Source organism: Ammospiza nelsoni, chromosome 1 (genome assembly GCF_027579445.1).
Source record: "Ammospiza nelsoni isolate bAmmNel1 chromosome 1, bAmmNel1.pri, whole genome shotgun sequence".
Taxonomy (NCBI): Eukaryota; Metazoa; Chordata; class Aves; order Passeriformes; family Passerellidae; genus Ammospiza; species Ammospiza nelsoni.
Genome location: NC_080633.1, coordinates 145,163,910 through 145,188,822, shown reverse-complemented (window position 1 = coordinate 145,188,822; position 24,913 = coordinate 145,163,910). Strand labels below are relative to the sequence as shown.

The 24,913-nt window shown below is 37.5% G+C and overlaps 1 protein-coding gene across 1 annotated transcript in view; it reads left to right on the top strand.

Moving 5' to 3' along the window:
* ADCY8 (adenylate cyclase 8) overlaps positions 1 to 24,913 on the top strand; it is a 115,676-nt gene that overhangs the window by 78,879 nt on the left and 11,884 nt on the right. The window contains 7 exon segments of the mRNA XM_059471660.1: positions 1,046 to 1,243; positions 7,254 to 7,354; positions 11,318 to 11,519; positions 13,983 to 14,072; positions 15,397 to 15,575; positions 18,406 to 18,487; positions 22,930 to 23,088. Coding sequence (XP_059327643.1) covers positions 1,046 to 1,243; positions 7,254 to 7,354; positions 11,318 to 11,519; positions 13,983 to 14,072; positions 15,397 to 15,575; positions 18,406 to 18,487; positions 22,930 to 23,088 — 1,011 coding nt within the window.

Here is a 24,913-nt window from a genome sequence, read left to right as displayed (position 1 = left end):
GACAGAACATCCTGAGTTCCTGATTCAACAATGCCCAAGAGGAGACAGAGCTGAAGGTCTTTTCAGGAAGGACCTGTGGAATAACTTTTCTCAGGCAGAATTTTATTTCCCACCCATAATAATGCTGAAATGTCTTATGCTATGATGTATGAAGTTTCACATCCTTTCTATTCATTAACATTTCTTAACCCTTGGGAATATTACAGTAGTAGAGTTTCTTTTCCCATTCAAGTGGGAAAGAGCTGCTTCACTGTGGTTTGTGCCATGAAATGGCACCATGAAATGGGAATGAGTTATTCTCTTTATGAAAGCAAACTCTCTCTTTGCTGAAGTTGAAACACCCTTCAAACTATATCTGCTAGAATTCCTTTGTGAAGCAAAAGGATTTTCATTTTTTCCTTTGATTAGTCATTGAAATACCAAAGGAATAATGCATTTGAGATGATATTTTAAATACTAATATGAATCAAAGTTAAATTAAATCATATAGCCTAACTGTAATGTAGATTGGCTTAAATATACCAGTAGTGAAGAAGAACATATCTGAAAACCCAAGCTGAAGTAATCAGAAATGTCACCTTCTTCACTCCTGACTAAGTGATCTGTTCCTTAACTACACACATGCAGTAACTTTGAGATAAGAAAAACCTCAGTACTCCTTTGTTGTGGATTTTGTTTAATATAGCTTCCATTCTTATTTAATAAAACACACCATTGAGTCAGATATTCTGCTGTGATTTTGGTGTGTACTCCCCTCATGCATGCTTTAATAATTAAATATCAGATTTGGAAAGTGGAATATAGTCCTAATGCCCAGTGCAGCAACAAACCTCCCAGCCTGTACAAAAGAAGGCATTAAAATTCCCCCCTTGATGTACTGTATGTATCTAGTGGAACAGAGTTATTATTTTACACTTCTATAGATTTCATTGAATGAATTGCATGGAATGCTGTAATGGTTTGCAATGCAACATGAACTAAAACATTGCATTTTTAACCCAAGGGGACCAGCAGGTTTATTCTGTTTGCATGTGCTTTCCCCTAGACTCTGGCTGCCCTAACAAGAAATTCAATAAATCTGCTTCCAAACCATCTTGCACAAGCTTTGCATGTCCAGTCTGGGCCTGAGGAAATTAACAAGCGAATAGAGCACACCATCGACTTACGGAGTGGCGATAAATTGAGAAGAGAGCATATCAAGCCTTTTTCACTGATGTTTAAAGACTCCAGCCTGGAGCATAAGGTAGCTGGGGCTTGGTAGCTGCAATATTAACAACTCAAATTGTAATAAATGTTCACTGAAGTAGAAAAGTTGTAGGTTCTGGCCTGTATTGTTTTTTTCCTGCTTTGTTTTTCTTTTTCATTTTGTTTCAGTTTTCATAAGGCGGGGCTGAGCTAGAGTTCATAATACACAGTGACATGATGCAGGTGCTATAATGCTGAAATGATTGCATTTCCTGGTTGGAAAATATGTACACTGAACAAACTCAGTTTCTGAAAACAACAACCACTGGCTGGGTTGAACTTGGTATCGAGTACAAGCAGTTTTCTGTCAGATGGCAGGTTACTTTGGCGCTAATGGTGATTGAGCATATTAATAAACTTACATTTCTATTCAAAAAATACATATCTATATTTATATAGATATGTTCCTTCCATTTAGTCATAGAATCCCTCTGATGTCTTCCATGCAGCTGCAATATTTATTTCAAGTCAAGAGTAATTTTTCAACTCTCTGTTTTAAACATCCCTCTTAAAAAACCTGTTTCTAAGAGCTAAATATGGTTCGTGTCTTTGCTTCTCCTCAACAGCAATATGATCTCATTAACTTCTCTTTCAGTCTACATTGAGATGTAAGTTATAAGTTTTAAAAGAAAAGATAATGGGAGAATACTCCTTGAAAGCTGATGTTATGGAGTGAAACTGCACAGGTCTCAAATAATTTCATTGATAGTCTCACTTGCAATGACAGTGCAGCAACAGCAGGTCTGCAATGATATGTGCATTTGACTGAAAGGAAATAAAAATAGCAGGGAAATGAAAGCATGGAGGCTCACTTCTCCATCAACACTCTAACTTCCACTGGAAAACAGACATTTGTACTTGATTTATGAGAGACTAGTCCTCAGGAAGGCTGATTAATGAGAGCTTTATCCCAACTGGAAAAGAAAAATTCTGCTTGAAGTATACCTAAGCCCTTATTGCACTAGTAATCTTGAAGAAGAAATAACAAATGCTTGCTAAAACAGAAATACAAGATTGCATTTCCTCATGAGGAGTTACACTGAGACATAAGGTAGAACACCCAAAACCAAATTATCCACAAATAATTATCTGCTGAAAAGGAAGATATGAAGATACTTCTTTCAGTGCAGTCATCATGCAAAGCTGGCACAGACCCAGAGCAAGAGAAATTCAAGATCTCCGATATCAAATTAATTACTGCATAAAGTCCCAGAAGTCATGAATGATCATTAATCTTTTCAAGATACAAGATAAAAAAATATGGGGAAAGAATCTGATTTTTTTTGGTTAAAGGAGGAAACAGCCTGATCACAAACAACTTGATGAATGAGCAAACTTGTCAGTGGCTCACCTTGCCTTACTATTTAATCACACAAGGCCCAAGCATGGGCTGGTGTAAAAGGACACTGCCCAGAATCAGAACCCATATCCAGAAAATAAACTCCTTATTATTTTATATTTCACACTTGTCAGCCACAAAGAAAAACTATAAGGATAGTGTGGAATTCAATTTAAATGCAATTTAAGAAAATAAATAAGATCCATGCCCTAATCCACCACATTACATAAGTCAGATTTAAATTATTAATAAAGTTTTTAATTGCATCTGAATGAAAAAAAGTCTACTTAAAAGTTAAAATTTTTAGCAGATTTGGTACATTTTCTTCCCAGTGAGATATTTCCAATTGAGAATTGGACTGCAGTCTTTGGAGAATTATGCTTTCATTCAATATTTCCTTAGGTGTTAGTCCCAACTAGTAGCACAGGCAATAGAAATATAAAATCCATTCAGCAAAGTTGACTGAGTCTTCTCTCTGTTCCACACATTAATCTGGTTTCTCATATTAGGAAGGAGTGAAGTTCTAAAAAATGTCACCACTGCTTTATTTGTTCTGGCACATCCACCACCAACAGCTGGGCAGCCTCTGGTCAGCTCCTCCTTGCTTCTGCTCAGGGTGCTCAGATAGTGATGGGAAATGTACCAGGATACAGAGGAATGATGTGGATTAAGGGAAGATGAATCATAGTGTCCTCCTTGTTGTGGACAGGAGCAATTACCTTATGGGACAGCATGGGAAATGTCCCTTCCCTCCTGCATGTACAGTAATTACAGTTTTGTCCTTTTAACCTTAGTGTTTAACCATAGGTTTCAGGAAGTCATGGAAAAAGTAATATTTGAACTATTTTCCTGCAGAAAACAGCTATTTCATCCATCCCATCTTGTTACTACCACTTTCTCCCTTCTTCCAGTCCATTTAGGAAACAGCAAATTCAGGTTTAAACAGCTGAGATCCTGGCCAAGAAGGGTTACCTTTACCTCATTCAGTGACATTGTGTTAATGTTCTGTACCTCAAATGACAGAAAAGTGAGTAACCACATGAACAATAAACTACATTTCTTCCTCCTACATTAGTAACAGGACTGCCCTGATGTGGGGTCATGGGGTGACATGAATGGATCTGAAATGTTACATTGGACCTCTGTTTAAACAGTCTGGGTTGGTTTGATTTTTTTTCACTATAAAGCAATCCCAGATATCAGGTTTACATTAGCCAGGAAATGTACAGATTTCTCCTTTTAAGATTTCAAAAGGTTAGGAAAAAAATCCCAAAATAATTCTGGAATCAACATGCACAAAACTACCATGGAGCTAGCACAGATCCTGGTTTTCACTGGTTTAGATAACTGTTATGTCACTGCAGTTTAAGCCACTGGAACATCTTGCCACTCCTCTCTCTTTGTCCTTCTGTGGTAACAGGATAAGTGTGTATTCCACAGCAGGCAGTAGCAGACACATAAGAGAATGGGTTACCTCTCTCAGGCATTATTTTCCATATGAATTCTGAAATCCTTCATTTTTCATAGGATTTGTGCAGGACCCCACCTGGTATATCTTACAGATTCTTTACTGAAATTGACTGGTCATTACAACCTGTATTTCACTCATTAATGCTTGATATATCATTTAGAGACAATGTACCCTCAATTTTGCTAGAGCTTTTTTTCACAAATAGCATGTATGCAGATCATCACAGGAAGGTACTTCTGATGATAGTATGAAAAGATACTAAAATTTCCAATTATATAATGGCTCATAGGAAAATCTGATCCTACTTCAGATTATTCCAATAATTAAAAGATATCATCATGATGATCTCCCTAAATATCAGCAATTTTAAAATATCCATACTATATACTTTCATACAGGGTAAAGTAGAGGCACAGGACAGGGAATTTTACATGCTGGTAGGGATTTATTAAAGAAAGTTTCCAATGTAAAGGTTTGTATAAAGATATTCAAAGTCTTCCTGCATATTTGTACTTGGATTAGAAAACAGGCTGGTCTTAGACATGAAACATTTACGTATTTTCTGTGAGGTGAGCACACTGGAAATATCAAAAGAGCTTTGAATTTCAAAGTACACATTTTCTTAGTTCAAATATTTGACCTAAATATCTGAGTTTCTCTGTTTCACAATTTCTGACTGGTAAGATAAATAGAAATTACATGGGTAGGAAAACAATTTTGCTCCTCCGGCTTGCTATATCTCAGCAGCCACAGGCATCACCTCCTTCCTTAACTCAGAAACTTCCACTTGCAAGGAGGTCTGCAAGAGATGCTGGGCAAACTCTGTGCCTGTCCAGCAACTTTTCTCTTGTTGATCAGCAGCTGGATCTCTGTCTCCTCTTTGGTCTTCCCAGAAGTTCATTTCCTCTCCTGCTTAGACTTCTTGAAACATATTCTTCCATTCCTCTCCTATATTGCAGAAACTTTTCAAACTTCTCTGATGAAGAACAAACCTGGTCTCCCTTTGCATCTATAAGGTTCTCTCTGAGTCAAAGAGCAGCTCGGAGGATAAGACCAAACATCTTACTCCCCAGTGCACAAATATTTTCTTTAGGGGAACATGCGAAGCCTGCAATATTATTGGTTCTTTCCTTTCAAAGAGGCTTTGAAGGAGAGAGGTGAGGAATAAGCAGCATTCTCAACAGGAGAATCCTGGCCTTTCTTAGGCAAGTCACACCAGCACAGGAGGCTCTGTGGGGTGCCCAGGGAAGGTTTTCCCTGCAGACAAGGTCACATCACAATTCTTCCTACCACTCTACACAGCTCTGGTTGGCTACATGCCCTCCCCATGATTTTGAAGGGCCTTGAGGCTTAGTGAATCCTTCAATTATTTCTCCAAGTCATTAAGGGGTAGACTGCTACAGAGCTGCTGCATTTATCATTTATGTCAGTGCTGCCTAGGGATGCCAACAATTCCTCATCACAATGTTGTTACTGATTAGAACACAGCATCCATCCTTTTGACATAATGCTCAACACAGCAGGCCATTCTATGTTTGTGCTTCATTCATCTAGTTTGCCTTAATTTCCCTATGGAACAGTTGGGTTTTCATGTTATATTTTAAAGAACGTACCTTTCTTTTTTCCTATTTGAAAAAAGCCCTGATCCATTATTTATGCAGACTGATGCAGTTCTGTTTCCTTGCACATGAAATCAGGGTCAGTGCCTCTGGGGCTCCAGCAGCAAAATGAAGTAGAATTACCTGTGGCCAAAAATCATGCCAAAGTGATACTGCCAGCAGCAGACATGAGGTGGAATCACAGGAGAGGAGTCAAAATGAGGGACATCAACAAATGTCCCCCCTCTCTTACTCGTGACAAATGGGAGTACGGAAGTGAAACCTTTTTTTCCATCTGGGAGCTTGAGACTGTTTTGATCAGGTGTTTGTGCTGAGATGATGTCCCAGCCAAAGATCCACATAGGAAAAGTTTAAGTCTAAGTCTAAGTCTAAGCTAGGATCTCCCTTCAAGAGCAAATTAGCTATGAAATCCAGTTCAAAGCTGGACTCTCTCAGTGTATGTTCTTGACACATTTCTCAATATATTTTTTTTTATGTTATAATGCTTTCTAGGCATTAATAACAGCAGATCTCTCTGTTTCCAAATATCTGAAGAGAGATTCTGGTATCTGATATTGCTTTGACTCTTATAACCTTTTTTTCAGCCCCTTTAAAATAGCAAAGGTTTGAACAAAATGAAGTTATTGTTCAGAGGAAGAAAAATGACTGGGGCAAGCCTTTGCAGAATTTTTTATAATACAAAGAAACTTTGGTGGTATCCATAAAGGGTATAGAGAATTACAATTACAAAACATATTCCTATGGACTAATCTTCAGCTGCTGTAAACAGCTGCAGTTTAATTGAATTAGCAATGATAAATAACAGCTGAGGACTTGGTTAGTATTTCCATTTTAACTGATCTACTGTGGTCTATCCATGTGTCTGTTACTCCATTTCTGAGTAATTTTCATTAAAAATGGAACCTAATAGCATTCACAGTTGTTTGATATGCTCGAGAAAATATTTTTTCAATAAATCTTTATAATAGTGCACCTCAAATAGTCTTTTACATTTGGAGAATGCCCATATTGCCAAGTTTCCACAGAGCCTCTGACTTTGTTAGGATACAGAGTTTCAGCATCCCAGCATCCCAAATAGTCTCAGAATGTCCTAACTAGATAATTTTCTTTAAAAAAGAAAATTAGGAAAAATAGCAGAGCAGCCTCAATTTAACCATCATAGAGACCCCTCTGAGCCATCATGCATGCAGAGTCACAGATGACTCCAGTGCTTGTCTTCATGTGAGGAAATTCATGGTTTCTCTGGTTATTAAGTATTTTATTAAGCAATTAAATGTTTAGTATTCCACACAGCTCCTGGTATCTACCTCAGGATTTTTAAAGCAAAAAATTTTGAACAAAGCAGAAAAATTTTGTATTTCAAATTACAGATTTTTGCTGTCTTGGTTAAAACATTTTACCAGATTATTAACAATTTATTCGATGGGTTTTATTTTCAAACAAAATTCAGGTTTATTGATTTATTGGTCCATTGTGCTAATTTTCCCCATGTATCCTATATACATCAGGCTTAATGAAACTACTTCATGTGTTAACAGCTAATTTACTTTTCTGTGTGTGTTTTCTTTTTTTATTCTAGTATTCTCAAATGCGGGATGAAGTATTCAAATCAAACTTGGTGTGTGCATTTATTGTTCTTGTATTTATCACCACTATCCAAAGCTTGCTCCCTTCTTCCAGGTAAATACAGAAATATATCTCTATATATCTGAAGGCACTCTTAGGGACACAGTGGAACAATATTTTTTGGATTGATGTGCAATGAACCAATAAAATCTGCTCGTTCCCCAGAAGTGTTTGGAAATATTCAGTCACTTTTTTTGCAATACTATTTTTTACCACAATATCTACAGCTACATGTTTTCAAGTGAGACAGCAGCATGTGCTGGTGTTGTTATGTTTTCAAGTAGAACTACCACCAAGTTAAGTGGAAATTTTGAGTTACAAAAATTTGCTCCAGTGTGTCCTGGTGAAACACGATGCAGAACAATAGCTGTGCCTCTTTGCTAAGTGATTGATAATCACCTTGGGTATCAGTGACTCTCTCGGTTTTGTTGAATAAATGCTTTGTAAGAGAATTGTACTGCTTGCTTTGCTGCTGACAATGTGATTTGCCCAGCTGGGAAAAGCAGTCTCAGGCCATTAATAAGCGTGGAGGTGATCTGGTAGATCTGTTTTCACTTTGCTCTCCTCTGGGGCTGACCAAGCAATATGCTCCTATCAAGGTGATGAAAATCTGACATAGATGACACCTTGGTGCCCACATTTCACAGACTCAAACATATCATTTGGCATTTTTGTCTACAGTTTAATAATGAGATCGCAAGAGTATGTGCAAGGACTGAGGTCAGTTTTCTAGAACAGGACTGCCACTGTAACAACCCTCTGGTCCCATTTGGTCATTGACAGAGCAAGTGTAAAAATTCCCGGAATAACGTATTTCTTGGGTAGTTTCTAGCACTCAGATGAACCTTAACTTATGGCTGACAGCAGAGTAACTTTGAAAATACATTATTTGTACAACAAATAAGACATTTATTGTGTTACAATAGTGCAGCAAGATTCCTTGGATCATTTCTGGAAGATTTGAGTTACCAGGTTGATGTCTGAGAACACCAAAGTGGGGGTTAGGTGCAGGCAGGCAAATACATTCTGTAGCAGTGTTGTCTCATATGTTTTGTAATTCCCAGCTGACAAAGTACCTGGAGTAGCATGTGACCTTCTGTTGTTCCTTATGTGCCACATTGCTCCCAGTAAGTTTCCTTGCTTTTTAAAAGCTCTTCTCCCAGCACACATTCAAAGTTCTTCACTTCTGGTAGATGGTTTCATTTTTTTTTTTTTTTGTTTGTTTGTTTGTTATTTTTTTCCTCAGTATGTACAAGAAGATTTATGGATCTTATTAACAGAACCTGTTTTCCAAAAAGATTTCTGCTGCTATATCAATCACTGCCATATCAGATTAAAAAAAAAAAAAAAAAGACATTTTTTTCTACCTGCACAGATTCATCTCTGTTAACTCCTGTGAGGGTATCTGGTGCCATGGGAGTGAGGGGGAAGGAGTCACACAAACACATTGCCTGCAGCTGTCTCACCTCCTAGTTTCTCATCTTGCCAGGAGACTTGTGTTTTTCCCTGAGGACCTTTTTGTCACTGAATGTTAAAGAGGCTGCAAATACAAATAGGTCAAAATTAAGGCTAAATAAATTCCTACAAGAAAAGATCAGCAGAGATTTTTTTAAAAAATGTGACCTTGTCTTCAAGAATGCCCTGGAAATTTGATTGCTAGAATTTGGGAAGATATTTAGGGAAAGGGTATTTACCACAACCCCTTTTGGACAGAAGCTTTGGAGATACATGAGTGTTTATTGGCAGTTCCTGTGTTCTGTCAGGAGCTGAAGATCACTGTCAAGGCTTAAGGACACAAATTTTGGTCTTTTTTTTTTTTTAATGTTCTGATAATCTGCTTCAAAAAGTGTTTCAATTTTTTAAAAACATGCCTGTCAACAGATGAGCAGCCCTAAAATAACAGGATAGGGGTTTTGAGTGAGAAGGTTTCAATATGCTTAAACATATTGGATGAGAAAATAATCTGGAAGTTCAAATTTCCTAAGTTCCAGTTCTAAAAGCAGTTCAAGGCATGAGCAATTGAACAAACTATCACAAACTTAGACAGGATTTGGATTCAGAGAATCCTTGAAATAACTGCATATTCATTTGTTATGCCTCTGGTAAATATCAGAGAAGTCAAATACTAGGGTGGAAAACCATGGAAATAGTTTCCATGAAACCACTAACAAACTGTAATTCAGTCCTCATGGTAACTTACACATTTCCTAAAAATACATATAAGAGTTTAGATTTCTGTTGAGCAAGGATGAAATTTTGTATTTGCTTAAGTAGATGTGTGAATATTTTTGATCTGAGTTTTTTGTTTGTGAAAATTTGGGAAAATGATATTTAAATTGTCATAGAACATATATTTCTAAGGTTCTCTGGAGAGTTTCCCAGAGATTTTACCTTAGTCTGTGTGTTAAAGAAGGGAACCATATCTCAAATTTAATAGGTATGGAAGTTTCAGAATTTTCTCTGTTTATATCTCTCTCCCTAAGGATAAATATTTGATCCATTCATGCATTTTTCCCTGACAAGGCAGATGCACATGAATTTAAAAATCTTTACAATAGTTTTCATTCTTTGAAATATGGAGTTGGGAAAATTAATCTAAGTGACATAAATTAATGTCATATTTTTTACCATAATTGCCCTTTATGAAACCATTATATTACATTGCCAACTTTGCAGTGATTCATCTTGTCCTTCTAAAGAGGCCTGGGAGTTTCATCAATTTCCTGCAATGAACTGTTTATATGCTCACATGGACAATAGGTCTTACTAGAGTTGACTGCTGAAATACTCTTATTTCTGTCCTTTTTTGACTGGGTTATTCTTGTGAAGGAAAAAAAAAGCATATTTCAAATTGTTATAAATTTAAAAACTTCCATCTTCTCTTTTATATAAGTTTTCCTTTTGGCTCAAATCAGTTGATTTGTACATCAGAAAGAGGGAAGGCAAAACCTCTTTTTAAATTTCACTTGATCTTGGCAGTAAGAGAATCCCTGAAAAGAAAATCTATTGGTCTTGAACCTCTTCTTGAATGAAGGGGCAATCCAAGCCTGGTGTCCTAGTTCTGGGAGATGTTCATGGACAGAAAATTATTACAGTTTTTTTGTTTGGATTCCTCTGACCTCATCAATACATTTTATTGTACTTGATCTTATCAGCATGCTCCCATCAAAATCTCAGCACAGATATGGGATTGTTCTTCTCAGAGGTCATACTATGCCACCTTCAGTTTTGTTTTTAATCAAGCAAGCTTAGTCAAAAGACAAGCACATTGATCTTCAATTGAACAGCTACAGTGGAAAAAATTTGTGGCCTATAAATTTATTGTGAACAAACACAAAGTTTCATTTTCTCAGGCATGTAATCAGGTTACTCTGCAATTCTGGGTTTATATCCCATACCTAGGTGTGTAGATGCTCCCTTTATAGTATCTTAATTCAATAACATGGGTCTAACATGTAGAGTTTGGCAGTCCAAAATAAGTGCTAATGTTTAGTGTCCTCAGGCTGGACCTCTTGAGGTTTGATCCTAATCTTGCTGAAGAGCTGAATTTGGTTTTGTTCAGAGCTGGATCAGGCTAGGTTAGCAGAACTGGTAGGTTACACCAGCAAATATAGACTGTCTATATATATCTGAGGTATAGTTAGAAACTATCAGTTCCAAATCGGATCACAGCCACTTGGCTTTGCAAAGCAAGAAAGCTGTTGCAGAATACTGCTGTACTGTGGGAAACTGATGGAATTAATCTTGCATGACCCTCTGTCAGTGTCCATAACCCAGGATCAAAGTATAGCCACTGGAGAATGAGTTAATGTGAATATCAAGTTGGCTTCCATCTGCATAAACCTAAGAGAAACTACTATGCAGTGAGATGAATTGCATCCAAAACCACACAGGTGATGAGCCCTCCTGACTCCCTTAATTAGGGCTACATGGACATGTAGTCCAGCTTTTCCCTTGATTTATTGACTGGTTGTGCTGAGATTTAATGCTGGATTCTCTTTTTTTTTTTTCCCCCAGAGTGATCCCAATGGTCATTCAGTTTTCTATCCTGATTATGCTGCACTCTGCTCTCGTGCTGATCACCACGGCAGAGGATTACAAATGTTTACCCTTAATGCTCCGGAAAACTTGCTGCTGGATTAATGAGACCTACTTGGCAAGGAATGTCATTATCTTTGCATCCATTCTGATTAATTTTCTTGGACCCATCATCAATATTGTAAGCTTAAAGGGAACCAAGGAATATTATACAGTAAAAGATGATTTATGAATTATTAAGCTTGCTGCAGGACTTGATAACTATGTCTATAAGCTGTCTGTGATTTAGATAACATAAAAAAGGCAAAGCATCACAGCTTCAGGAAATTCAATCCATTGCTTGATCTATGTATTTCTGAAATATCTAATTATTTCTCCCTCATGAGTGTCATCTATTTTTGAAACCTTTTGTCCAACATATCCACTCTTTGATGACCATTTGTAATTTTCTGACATGCTGAAATACTTTTTTAGAGACTGTCAATCCAAAAATGCTTGTGGATATTAAATTCTTCCTCTCAGAAATTCTCAGCTCATCTTACAGCTCTACTATTATTTAGATTATTAAGAAAAATAAAACAATTGCTAGAATAATAATTTCTAAAATTCCAATAGAGCCCTGATTATCCTGACATATTCAGCAACATGAGAGAGCTTTGCATAATGTAGGCAGATTACAGTGCCAGACAACCTGGCAGGTCTGAGCCAAGAATGTGGTAAATATCTCACAGATAGATTAAAAGTATCACCGATTGGAGAGTAAGTCAAAGAAAGAAAAATGCATTTCTATGATTACTGAAAAAATATAAATACAGTAAATGTCAGGAAGTCCAATTGGGCTCAAAACTTCTTGAAGAAAAGGACAGTGGTGCATTACAATACAAATCACTAAGCAATGTTTTACAATTTAGAAGTTTTTAAATAATGTATAACAAATACCTTACAAACAAGTTTTTGGTATGATTAGTCTTTATCTTAAAAAAATTTCTAACACACTATCTATATCAAATTTGTTACTTCTCCTGATTTCTTGTGCATTATTTTTTAAGATTTGACCTCTGCAATTTTTTGAGTTGGCTAATCCAAAGCCTGTCAAAAGAAAATTACATTCTACAGTCACACCAGTGGTTTTCTATAAAGCAGGAAACAGACATATGTATTGTCATATATTTAGCTGGACAATTACTTGAGCCACTGAGTCCTGATCTCTATAGGAAATGACAATATTAATATACTCTCATTATTTCATATGTCAAAGTCCTTCCATAATAATAGTTTGTTCAGGAGGGACCTGCATGCATTCAAGAACAGGTAATGCCTCTCAGCCTTGCAGCTTTGTGTGTTCACTGAGTTCAAATGCAGCCAGCTGGAGGGGTCTAAGACTCAGATGCTTTCTGAGCCATAAAGCTTTGGTTTCACCAGTGGGGCAAGTGAGTCTTGTGAGTCTTACATGCATTTTTATTGTTATAAAATTAAATTTCTGATCCTGAAAGTCTCTTGAAAAAACACCTGGGGACATTGGGACGTTCTGCCCTGCAGAGAGGTGTTCTATACCTCATAAATTTTCAGAAAGTACCATTGATTGTCTGGTGTCATGGAAGAGTGCACAGCCAGCCAGGTAATACTCCTGCACTGCAGAGATGGCTGAGTGGCTAAAAGAACAAACAAAAGAGTGCCAAGTTCAAAATTAATTGGGATTTAATGATAAGAAATTGGGCCTCATTAAATGAATTCTTTAACTATTGGGTAAAAAGACCTCTAACTAGCTTGTACACACCAGGTTGATAACATGGCCCATTATAATCATCCAGAGTAAATAAATATGTATGACAGGAGACTCCATCTGCTTTAAGTGTCAAAACATGAAGCCATTAATGATTTTTTCCTTTATTTTAAGACAATAATGTATTCCAACTCTACAATGCTGGTTTCTTTGTATCTAATGCTCTTGGTTGGAAATACCATTAAAATCAATGCAGGTCATAACAACAAAAAGCAATATTGCATTATCCATAATACATATGGATATATGTAATATATAATATAACCATATTATATAATATAACCATATATGTATTATATAAAATAACCATAGTTTCATGAGTGAATTTTTATTCCCTTCCATTCTAAGCATCACAGTTGCTGTTCTAGGACCACATCATGTTTTGGTACAGCCAGGTGTGTGTGATATCATGAAAATGAAGGCTGGGTATCCTGTATCCAAAAGGATAACACAATCCACAGCAGATGAAAACAGCTTGCAGAAGGGGCACACATTCAATCTGATTTTGTGCTCCCAATTAAATAATTTTCTCTTTAGTTTATAGCAAAGTCTAAGCACTTTGAGAGGTCATTCTGAAGAGTCCAACGTGAGTCCTCTGGAAGTCCCAGAGGAGCTCATCTTTCCACTCTGCAAAAGAGCATAGGGAGGCTGATCAGATGCTGAATATCTGCAGCACAGATATCTCCCCCTTTCCATTTCATCTCCACAGCACGTCTTCTTACTGCCCATTTATCCAGCCCTTGGTACCAGGTGGGATCTGGCATGGAGAGCAGCAGGTCACCCAGTCCCAGCCCTGCACCCAGACAAGCAATTAGTCACCAGTGCACAACATAGCCCTGACTTTGTTTTATTTCTTCACAGCTGTGGTGTGATTTTGACAAACCAATAGCCCTGAAGAACCAAACCTTCAACTCCTCTGCCTCTTTTACAGACATCTGTTCCTGTCCTGAGGTATTTCTGAGGGTACTTTTCAATCTGAGAGGAATCCAAAAAAGTCATATGGCAACCACTACCTTGTGGTGGAGTCAGGGGCTCAACGCTGTGAAGGAGGGAACATTTCCATATGTTGATAGAAAAAGCAGAGGCTGGTTACAGAAGGAATTAACCTTGAGATCTAATGGGGTATTACAAATAAAATTTAACCTTTGAACATTATACAGAACCTTTATGCTGGGAACACACCCAGCAATGATTTAATGAACCTAGTGCAATAAAACACACTACCTAATTCACATGAATGTAATAGAGAGCAAAACTTCTTGCATGACAAAGAGAGTAGTTAGACTGCTATGGTTATTTTAAGATTGGTTTTGAAGAAAAAAAAATAAAGAAACCCTCTCTAAGATGAGCAAGCAGGCAACAAAATCATAGTGTTGGTCATGTGTATATAAGAGAAGTATGTTGCTTGGAAAGTCATATGGCAGTGTCATGATACTGCCAGCAGCAAGCTCTAAACAGCAGGGATGCAGACTTTCCTACAGAGAAACTGTACTAGAGAAAAGCTGTACCCAGAAAAATGAATACAATCGCTCCTAAAGCTGTGTGATTGGAGTTAATTTAAACTACATTTGGACTGTGGGTGTTGATGTTGCTATTTTAAGTCTGAACAGCTCATGGCCATGATTGTCTCTCTCTATCCAGTATCAGCTGCATGGATTGCATTTGGCAGATGACTAATCATTGAGAAAAATGAGACAATGAAAAGATTAGAAAATAAGATATGAATAAAACTTCCAGGCATCACATTTTAAGATAGTAATGTAACCAAGCTAGACCTACAATATTAAAAATTTTTTAAAAAGCAAAAAATGTCCAAATCTGTGGCTTTATCCTCTCTCCAGCAGCATGGGGAGAATTAAAGTAGAAACATGATTCTCCCATCCTGAGTATTTTGTGGGTCTTGTGGAAATTTAGACTCAAAAGGAATATAAATTGTTTTCTCCCTGTAGACTTTTCAGTAGCAAACTACTGCATGCAGCATCTCTCCCTTTCCTCTTTTAATTATAGAGGATGCTGTTTCACTTATAATGCAATGAAAATGATATAAAGGCACAGAAAATGATCTTTGCTGACATGGAGGTACCATGAAAAGTATAGAATTTGTAATTTCACTTCTATTTTAACAAAACATTTATTTTCAAAGTGCCTGGGCCCTAAAAGGACTTGGCTGAGCACTGAAATCCAAAATAATCTTCCCATACTTCTGGTTACTTGATTGTTTACATAGATGCTTATCTGTGATCACCAGAATTAACCAGTGCTGTTTTCTGTGCAGTATTTTGTCTTCACTGGTGTGCTGGCAATGGTGACTTGTGCAGTCTTTCTTCGTCTCAACTCTGTCCTGAAGCTGGCAGTGCTTCTCATCATGATTGCCATCTACTCTCTGCTGACTGAGACCATTTATGCTTCCCTTTTTCTGCAATATGACAACTTTCACCACAATGGAGAGTAAGTGTTCACAGCCCCTTTCAGGAGCTGCTTTTTCTCAAGGTGATGGTTCATGTCTTGTCAGAGAATGAGTGTATTGGATAGCACCACAGTTAAATGTGGAGTGATGGTTGCAACAGGCAATGACTAATTCAAAATTATTCATAACCTGTTTTTTTTCTCAAGCCTTTTTATTAAAATGTTCATTTCATCGGGGCATTTAAATATTGATCAGGACTTGTCTTTTATGTCTCCTCTAGTCTATCAATGCAGACTAAAAATATGCATTGCAACGCACATACCTTGGTCATTTCTATTCTTGAAAGCCCCAGAGATATCAGTTGAAAAATTCCCCTCAGTTTAAGAAAACAGGATTGAATGATTGATTTTTTAGAATAAAATCCAAGCAAATAATATGCACTTGTGAAAGATATAAGGAACACAGGCATGATCCTGTTTTGTAGGAGAGTGCTTGATGGACATTCTCCTCCTCCTCCTTCTCCTCCCAGGTTTCTCTGCCAGGAAGAGGAACTGCAGAAGAACCACAATGATTTGCAGAGTCAGAGATGCAATTAGTGTTGCAATAACTGAATCTAGAACAGCAGTCATTTAAATCATTCAGAAAAACACTTCTTTGGCCTTTGATACCTGACCAGGGTAGTATTGCAGTTCTTTGTTGTTGTAAGTGGAGATGAAGATGCAGAGTGAGAGAAAAGCAGGGATTTCCAGTACAATTAATTCTCCCAACAGCCACATCCCTACACATAGCAAGGCTCTGCATGAACAGCTCTCCTTACTTGCTTCCTACAGTAACAGGGAACCAGAGATTTGGGCTGAAATTCCTTTTTCTAATGCTAGTTATCATCAGACAGACATATCATATAGCCAGAACAGACCCCTTATTGCTTACTGCCAAATCTGACAAATGGCAATAAGCAATACTTTGGCTAAGTAACTAGAAGTAGAAATCATGATAATTGTCACTAACCAGGCATGGCAATGAATCTCTTTTGTGAGATTCTTGTGAGAAAAACTTGAAGAATTCAGAGTAGCCTCTATTCCCTGTCAATAAAACACTCTAGAGACTGTTATCACAGAAGAGTGAGAAAGAGACAGGAATATACCTTGGAGTAGCCAACAGAGCAAGACATGGGGAAATCAGTTGAGATGCTCCACTCTCACAACAAGGATATAAACTTAAGCTCTGATATTAGGGAGAATGAAGTTCAAGATTGTATGCTCTGAAAATTATTTGGTTTTTTAGCTATGTAAATCATTTGAATAAAAGAGTTTGCAGCTCCTTACAAAACTCATCCAGCTATGGTAGGTATAGCTGCAACACCACAATATGCAATAACAAGTGGGTTTATAACCAAGACCTTTAAGGCTCTTGCCTTTAGCCAATGTACAAGGGGTCCTTTTGGAATGTGTTCATTTGGAGGTTGCATTTTGGGCAACTTCAAAATAGGCAACATTTGAATTTCAGCATATCTGCAGATGACAAGGCTACTTCCTGCCTGCTCTTGCTCTGTTTTGATGACTCATCCCGCAGCAGCTCATTTCCAGCACAGTAAATTCATTAGAACCACAAAGGCAGCTCAGTTATCTCTCTCACTAGAAAGTTGCCTTTTGGTTTTGTCTCAGTTTCTCCTCTTTTTTTTCTCTAATTTCTCTGTCATAGGAGTCCTCTGACAAATAGCATCCCACACTTCTTTAAAAATTACTATGGGAAACAGATCCAGTATCTGGACTTTGCTTTGTTCTTAGATCTCAAGGCAGACTAAAGATTGTCCCAAAATTTCATCCAATTTCTGGTCCTCATTTACTCATTTATTATTTTTCTCAAAATGTCAAGGTTTTCTCACCACATAACAACTTTCTTTTCTGATCTCCCTTCAACAGAATAATTGAAAAGTATCCCTGTTCAATTCAACTCCAAATTTCTTTTTTCTTCCATTTGCTTTTCTGTAAGTTTGGCTCTACCATTTCCCCAGCCTCTTTTGTCTGTTTCCTGGGAAACATGCTTAAAAAAAAAAAAAAAAACAGGCATACAGAGATACTTTCTTCAGCTGTATTCATCTTTCCACATAAATATAATTTCTCCCAATATTTGAAACCCTCTGTTACTGCTTTTAACCCCTTTCATTTTATTTTAAACTTTGTTTGTGCTCCATACACAGCACCTCAGTGATTTCATACATCAGATTTCGTAGAGCCAGTACCTGCTTGGCTCATCTTCTCTGCTTCCCTGTGGTCTGCAAGGGTTTCCTTTACCTCCCTTGCCACAGGCTTCTCTGGTCTCCTCTTAGTAGCTCAGTAAAACCAGTCCTAGCTACTGTTTGCCATACTTTTAATCCATGCTCTGTCCCTGTCATCTCCAAACCCTTCTCACGATATGTGTAATTTCAGCTCCTGCCTTGGAGCTCATCCTTTATCTCTAGCTTTATTCACTGGGCTTTTGCTTCCACAGCCTGGAAGTTTCCCTTTGTCAGCTCCCCCTCAGCCTTTCCCCCCGATGTCACCTCCTGCACCCCACAGGGCTGTCACCAGGCTCCCAGGAAGGGATTGCCTGACACACAGCTTCCATGTCACATTCGAAAGTGAAAGCTCATCACCTCCTGTGCACCTCCTGTAGGCTACAATTTAGTTACTTAAGATGTGTCTCCAAACAGGGAGCTCTCCAATTACACTCCTGTTCTCTTGAACTAATTACTGCTAAATTAAATTTTCAAATACGGTGGATTTCTTTTTAATGAACAACAAAAATTTCCACTTATGAAATGAAACTTCTGAACAATTAAAACACTGACAAATAAATAACTGTATTTTACTTTGCTGTTTGTTTGTTTTTTTCCAGCACAGACTTCCTGGGTACAAAGGAGGCATCTTTACTACTGATGGCAATGTTCCTTTTAGCTGTATTTTATCATGGTCAACAGGTAATGCAAACATTTTCTTCAACCTTTCCCTTTGTCCCTTGCAATTACAAGATGTGACAACAATTACTTTTAAAATACCACCTGCCTTTTTACCCTCTTGAGCATATGACCTTTTGCAATTTAATAAACCATATACAGAATCTGATTAAAGAAAGCCCATATCTGACACTGTCTAGCATTCTTAAAGGACATGAACAATATTCTATTCAGCAATACTCAAATTACATAGCATTTTCTATTTGAAGGAACAAACAGGATTATTTTAGACACATGTGCAGTTCTGGAGGCACCTGACAGTTTCAGTGCACCTGAGCAGGCATAAACCCAAAATATAGTAAGGAAATAAAAACCAATAAATAATGAAACTTCTGTGAAATAGCTTATTCTGTTTATAGAGAAAAAGCAAAATACTCAAGGAAATGAGGAAAATTTGGGTTAAGCAGCAGTACTTACTCATCTCTGTCATGGACCACTTGCAAGAATCCTTTCACATGGACCTAGACCTTAAACAGGATTTAGGGGCCTCAGAGCTTTAGGACTGACATCCTCAAGGAGGAATTGAGAAACTGGGTATTTCAGGAATACCTACACAATGCACAGGGAGAGAGAAGTGTGGCAAATTTAGATTTAAAATAACAAACACATTGAATAAAAACCAGCATAAGTAGGGTGTTTTCTCCACAGTGTTTCTGCTCCCAAGCTCTGGATGTCAAACATGCTGAGTTGAGGCAGTTTCTAATCATAAAAAGCAAGGGGCACACTGCTCCAAAGAAAGTCCCAAGCACAGCTGCCTTTAGACATTGTTGACTTGCCTAAAGATTTTCTCCACAAGACCATTAAGCTGATAAACTCCAGCATTTCTCAATCCTCCTGGAATGAGGTAGTAAGAGAGGAATGATGCTGTGATGAATAAGACAATATTAGGCACTTTATTACAATAACTTTCTAAGCTGTCCCAGAAGTCAGAGCCTCCATTCCTTCCACATGAGAGCAAAAAGAAGCCAACACCTAAATATTCTATTAATTTTCCTACTGTTTATCTTCTTTCTGGGGGAATGAGGAATGAGTGAGTAGGGGAAGCAAGGCATGAAATGCATTTTACATTCAAATTTGATGGAAATCAATGAACCGTGACATGGCTTTATCATGACATAAAGTCCACTTAGGAATAATATGGAACAAATAAGAACTGAACAACTCAAATTTGGGATAAGCCTTATAGTATTCCCAATGATTATTAACATATGTCAAGATAAAAATGTCAGGCTTGGGAATCAGCCAAGGTAGTGAGAAAAACAACACTAGACAAGTTTAGGTGGAGTAAGAATTAGGCTGAAGCCAGACAATGATCTTCAGGATCCCAATCCTGAGTGTTAATGTCTGTCTTCTACAAAAGCCTGATCTGGGATGTTTAAGAGTGTTTTCCAGCCCAGAGGCCTGTAAGCAGAGCACAAGTTATTTTCCATTTTATTAACCTTTCTGGTTCCATAAAACAGGATGGCTGCATTAGAACTGCCCTTGGAAATGGTCCCTGAGATGTGCTAAGTTCTGCATGTTCTCCCAAATGGTTCATAAGGCAAGTCTATCAATTTAACAGCATCCAAAGGCAGAGTCCAGGAACATTTAATTGAATTGTTTATTTTTTTATTATAGAGTGAACATAAAGATTTACGTATAGTTGTCAACTTAATATATATAAAAGTCCCATCAAACCACATTAAAATAAAACAAACAAAACCCCAAAACTCTTCTGAAGTGTGAAATGGGAAGCACATTAAGTCCAATGTGCTGTCCTCCAGCATGTCTTCCCATCCCACAAGCTGCAAAAGTTATCTGAAAACTCGTCTTATTCTAGGTGAATTTACTGAAAGAGATTATTTTTGTAAGATAATATTTATGGATGATCAGTTTTTGAATAATTAACTTTTTATTATCCATTGTGATTTAAAATTAATGCCATATTTAGAACCCAAAATTTAAAATTAAATTTGAGAAAAAGGTGTGGTATACCATCTTATTATATTTAATTTAATTGTATCTGACAATTGTCTGCAGAGTGGTTGGGTTGAGCAGCATGCTGAGGACATAATGTTAGGCTTTCTGTGTTATACATCTCTTTTTTCTTCACCAGCTATTGAAATTAGAGGTGCTTCTTAAAGGTACATATCAGGGCAGGAAAACATGGACACTTTGGTGTTTAAATCTAGGAATATTTCTTCAGAAAATCAAGCCACAAAAATTAAACTCAACCCTACAATTCTTCTTTTAGTTTTAGCAAATGCAAGAACTTAGCAAAACATCTTCTTAATATTTTCTATTTTCAAATCTCATATATATCACTCCTTTTTTTCTGAGCTGATAATGCCATCTTGGTAGTTCACTGATGATGAAAGAAAAAATATTTCATGTTTAAATGTGATCACAAATAACCAGAACGATGTTATCTAAAATGTAAAGATTAGCTGCTGTTATTCTGAGCTAGGCTTAGAGATGTGACATTTCCCTGTGGAGCAGCATTAAAAAATCAGCTCTGAAAAACTACCACACTTTTTTGCCAAGCTCTTAGTGTAGTAGCATTAAATATCTAGAAGCATCAAAGAACCCAAAATCCAGCAGCAGCTCCTGTTTGAAGTCAATCTTTGAAATACCTTTAGAACTCTTTGAAAACTTATAGATAATTTTTTCTTCTCAGTTAGTTGGTAGAGATAAAAGTCAGTTATCTGGTATGGGCTCTGTCTTCTAACATAAAAGAAAGACAAAGGAAACTGAAAAAGGTTGAAAAATATATTTGAAATACTCTTTCCTGACAGTCTTTTTTTGTTGCCATTAATTCAGGAGATTAATGGTCACAAGACAGAAGACCAACATATCAGTAGAAAAAAGTTTGTTTATAAAGCTGGCTACAGCACCCAGTGGGCAAGTAAATCACTGCCAAGTTGCATACAGGCTTTGGAAGTTTCTATCAAGCCACAGTCACTTTTAGCTTTTAGGAAGGAAAGCTCCCTAGAGTACAGCCAACAAATAAGGTCCCTTGCAAAGTGCTTGGCTTTTTTTCTACTGAAGAGTTTGCCATTCATGACTGCTGCTGACTAAAACTGTGACCAAGATGAGTCACCAAACAATGCCTGAGCCCCCTCTTAGTCATTCCCACCCCCTGCAGGCTGCTCCTTTATTTTAGTTTGGTATATGAATTATATTTCAAAAAATTCCTCTATCCCAGCACCTTCTGATGTCTTTCAAAATTGTAAAATTCATCTATATGCTGGCACAATACCAGCAAATAGATGGGTCTTCTTTGCTGGGTGTTATTATCTCTGGTTGGAGCATCTCAGACCTCACAAATAAATGTTCTCTTTCAGTTTACTAACAATATATATATATATATATATATATATATATTTCCATCATTTTCAGTAATGCTGTAGCTTAATAAGTCACCCCTTGTGCAAGCTACAGCATCAGCTGCCTTGAAATCTGCTTAAAACTGCTTCAGTGTGTTGCACACAAAATCTCTGGCAGTGTTGGGTTGTCCATGTGCTGACACACGTGTGCCTCTCAGGCAAGTGACACAAGGCTTCAACATGTTCCCTGCCTCAGCTAGCAGACAGCTGCCATTCATACTTAAATGAATAAGAATTTATATATATATATCTATATCAACAATGCAAACATATGCATGCATGTATAAGCTCTGCTGTGCACAGATTTTGTTCTGCACACACACCACACTGGAAATTATTTCACTTCAGTTTTTAGCTGTGGGTATCAGGCAGTGAGACTTTGCATGGATAAATTGTGATTGTAGACTCTGATCCCACACTACAGGCACAGAGTATTGGAGGGGATGGCAAATAGCATATTTTCTGTTATTTTTAAAAATATTAAAGTTGCAAATAACTACATGTCCCAACAGTATAGCTATATCGTTTTTGTGCCACAGATTTAGACATTCTCTTTGGGTTCACTTTGTGCTGTTATACAGAGTTTTGATTAAAGATGTTCATTCTTGAGAAGGACATCCTTGCCAAGAGTTTAGAGTTAGCCTTTTGCTAATTTTCTGATTTAAATTGAAAACACTTATGAAAAGGGGAATATATTTATTTCATATCAATACCTGCCAACACCTTATCTCCTGTCAGACTCTGTTATCTAAATAATAAAGATATGCTTAAAGGGAAAATAATTTGGTGACACTTTACATCCACTGACCATAGCAGTAATATGCCAAATATTATTTTGCTCAAGGTTACTCTGAGAGTCTCACTGCACATAAGGCAAAGAAATAATCTCTTTTTCTGGCAAGAAAATCAAATTGTTTCAGAGACCTCCAGCAGCACTGAAGGTGGTTGCATGGCAGGAGCGGCCTGCCAGGATGGCAATACAATCTCTGCTCTTATCTTGTCAGGTTTTATTTTTGCCTCTTTTTCTTTCTGGAACTACAGCTTGAATACACAGCAAGGCTGGATTTTCTGTGGCGTGTTCAAGCAAAAGAAGAAATCAATGAAATGAAGGAGCTGAGGGAGCACAATGAGAACATGCTAAGGAATATTTTACCCAGTCACGTTGCCCGTCACTTCCTGGAGAAGGATCGGGACAATGAAGTACGTGTCAATTTTCTGATATTTTTGTTTAATTAGTAAAAGAAAAGTAGGTCTGGTAGGAAATTGCTGAAACTTATTTCTCTATAGGATTCATTGCACAAACACTGCCAATCTTTGGTGTCTGATCAACACTGAAAAATAATCATGTTTTGAAGTAAAGATTCTAGGACCACACCTGGAGTGATGTTCCCATGTTCTGAATCCATCAGTAGGAAACATATGGGCCACACATAGAGAAATTCTAGCAATAATTCACCAAGATGGTTATGGGACTGGGGGACATAACACATGAGGAGAGGCTGAGACAGCTGAGATCATGCAATTTTAAGAAGAAAAGACTCAAAGAACATCTGATTGTTGTCTTCAAGTAGCTAATGAGTGTTTATAAAGAAGACATTATTAGGGGCCTGGAACATCTCTCTTATGAGGAGAGACTTGGGAAAGAAGATGAGAAGGGATCTCATTATTGCATTTGAATGTCTCCAAGGCAGGTACCAAGAGGATGGTGCCAGGCTCTTTTCAGTGGTGCCCAGGGACAGGACAAGGATCAATGGCATTAAATTAAAACACAAGATGTTCCACCTCAACATGAGGAAGAATTGCTTTACATAGAGGTGGCAGGCCCCTGGAAGAGGTTGCTCACAGAGGTCACAGAGTCACCCTCTCTGGAGACATTCCAAACCCACCTGGATGCATTCCTGTGTAACCTGCTCTAGGTGACCCTGCCTGGGCAGGGGGGTTGGTCTGGATGACCTCCATAGGTCCCTTCCAGCCCCAGAAATTCTGTGATTCTGTGGTTTTTTCAGTCTGTGAAGGCAGAGCAGGGCTCAACCCTTAAATCAAAAGGGCTGTGAACCCTTAGTACTGCTTTGAAAGCAAACTGTATTAAATGAGATTCAGAAGTCTGTTCCAATCTATGAGTCTATGAAAATCTAGTATTTGAGTCTGTGAAAATCTACTATTCATAGAAAAGATAGGTGAGTTTAACAGAATGTCTGTGTAAGTTTATGATAGCCCAGTGTTGCAGAAGTATTATTAGAGCCCTGACAGTGACTATGGAAGGAGCAAGCTGCAAGAGACCTGAGGCTCTCATATCTGCAGACACAAGAGAATATTTTTGCCATTTTATATTGCCCCTGAATTGCCCGTATGTGGCAGATAACAAAACTCCCATTTCAGCAACACATTTTGTGGCTATGTTCCTAAAAAGTGTTTGCAGTACACAAAGAAAAGCATGATAATGGAGTCTCTGAATATTCCTAACATGAAGTTTGAAGATGGATAAAAGAAATCCCAGAATTTGTTTCTGAAAGCAGCAGTAAGTAATTTACTCCTCATTTGAAACAAAGTAAATGCATATTATAATATTACATATATATTAGGGTACTATATGATGAAACTGGATTTTTTCATGCAATGTTTGAATTATCTTTTTTATTGGGAAAGAATGTTGCAAGATTCACCTTGCCAGCACTGACATATCTACTGATCATGCAGCAAAAAGGAATTAAGGCTACCATTTTCTGTTGTACATTTTGGAAATGGATGTAGGCAGCCTAATTAGACTGCACAATGAGGAATCATTGTGTTCTGATTTCAAGTATCACCTAGGGAAGAATGACACAGTGAGAAGCTACAAGAAAAAGCACTTTAGAAATCACTCTTGAGAAATTTTAAACTCTGTGGGTATGAAAGTGCCATAGAAACCCTGCTATGCACATGAGAAAATGTGAGTGTGAAAGCAACCAGGTTCAAATGTTTCATTGCAAATGGAGCAGACCTCGATACCAGCCAGCAGTGTGTTCTGGCATATCTGCATTATGGA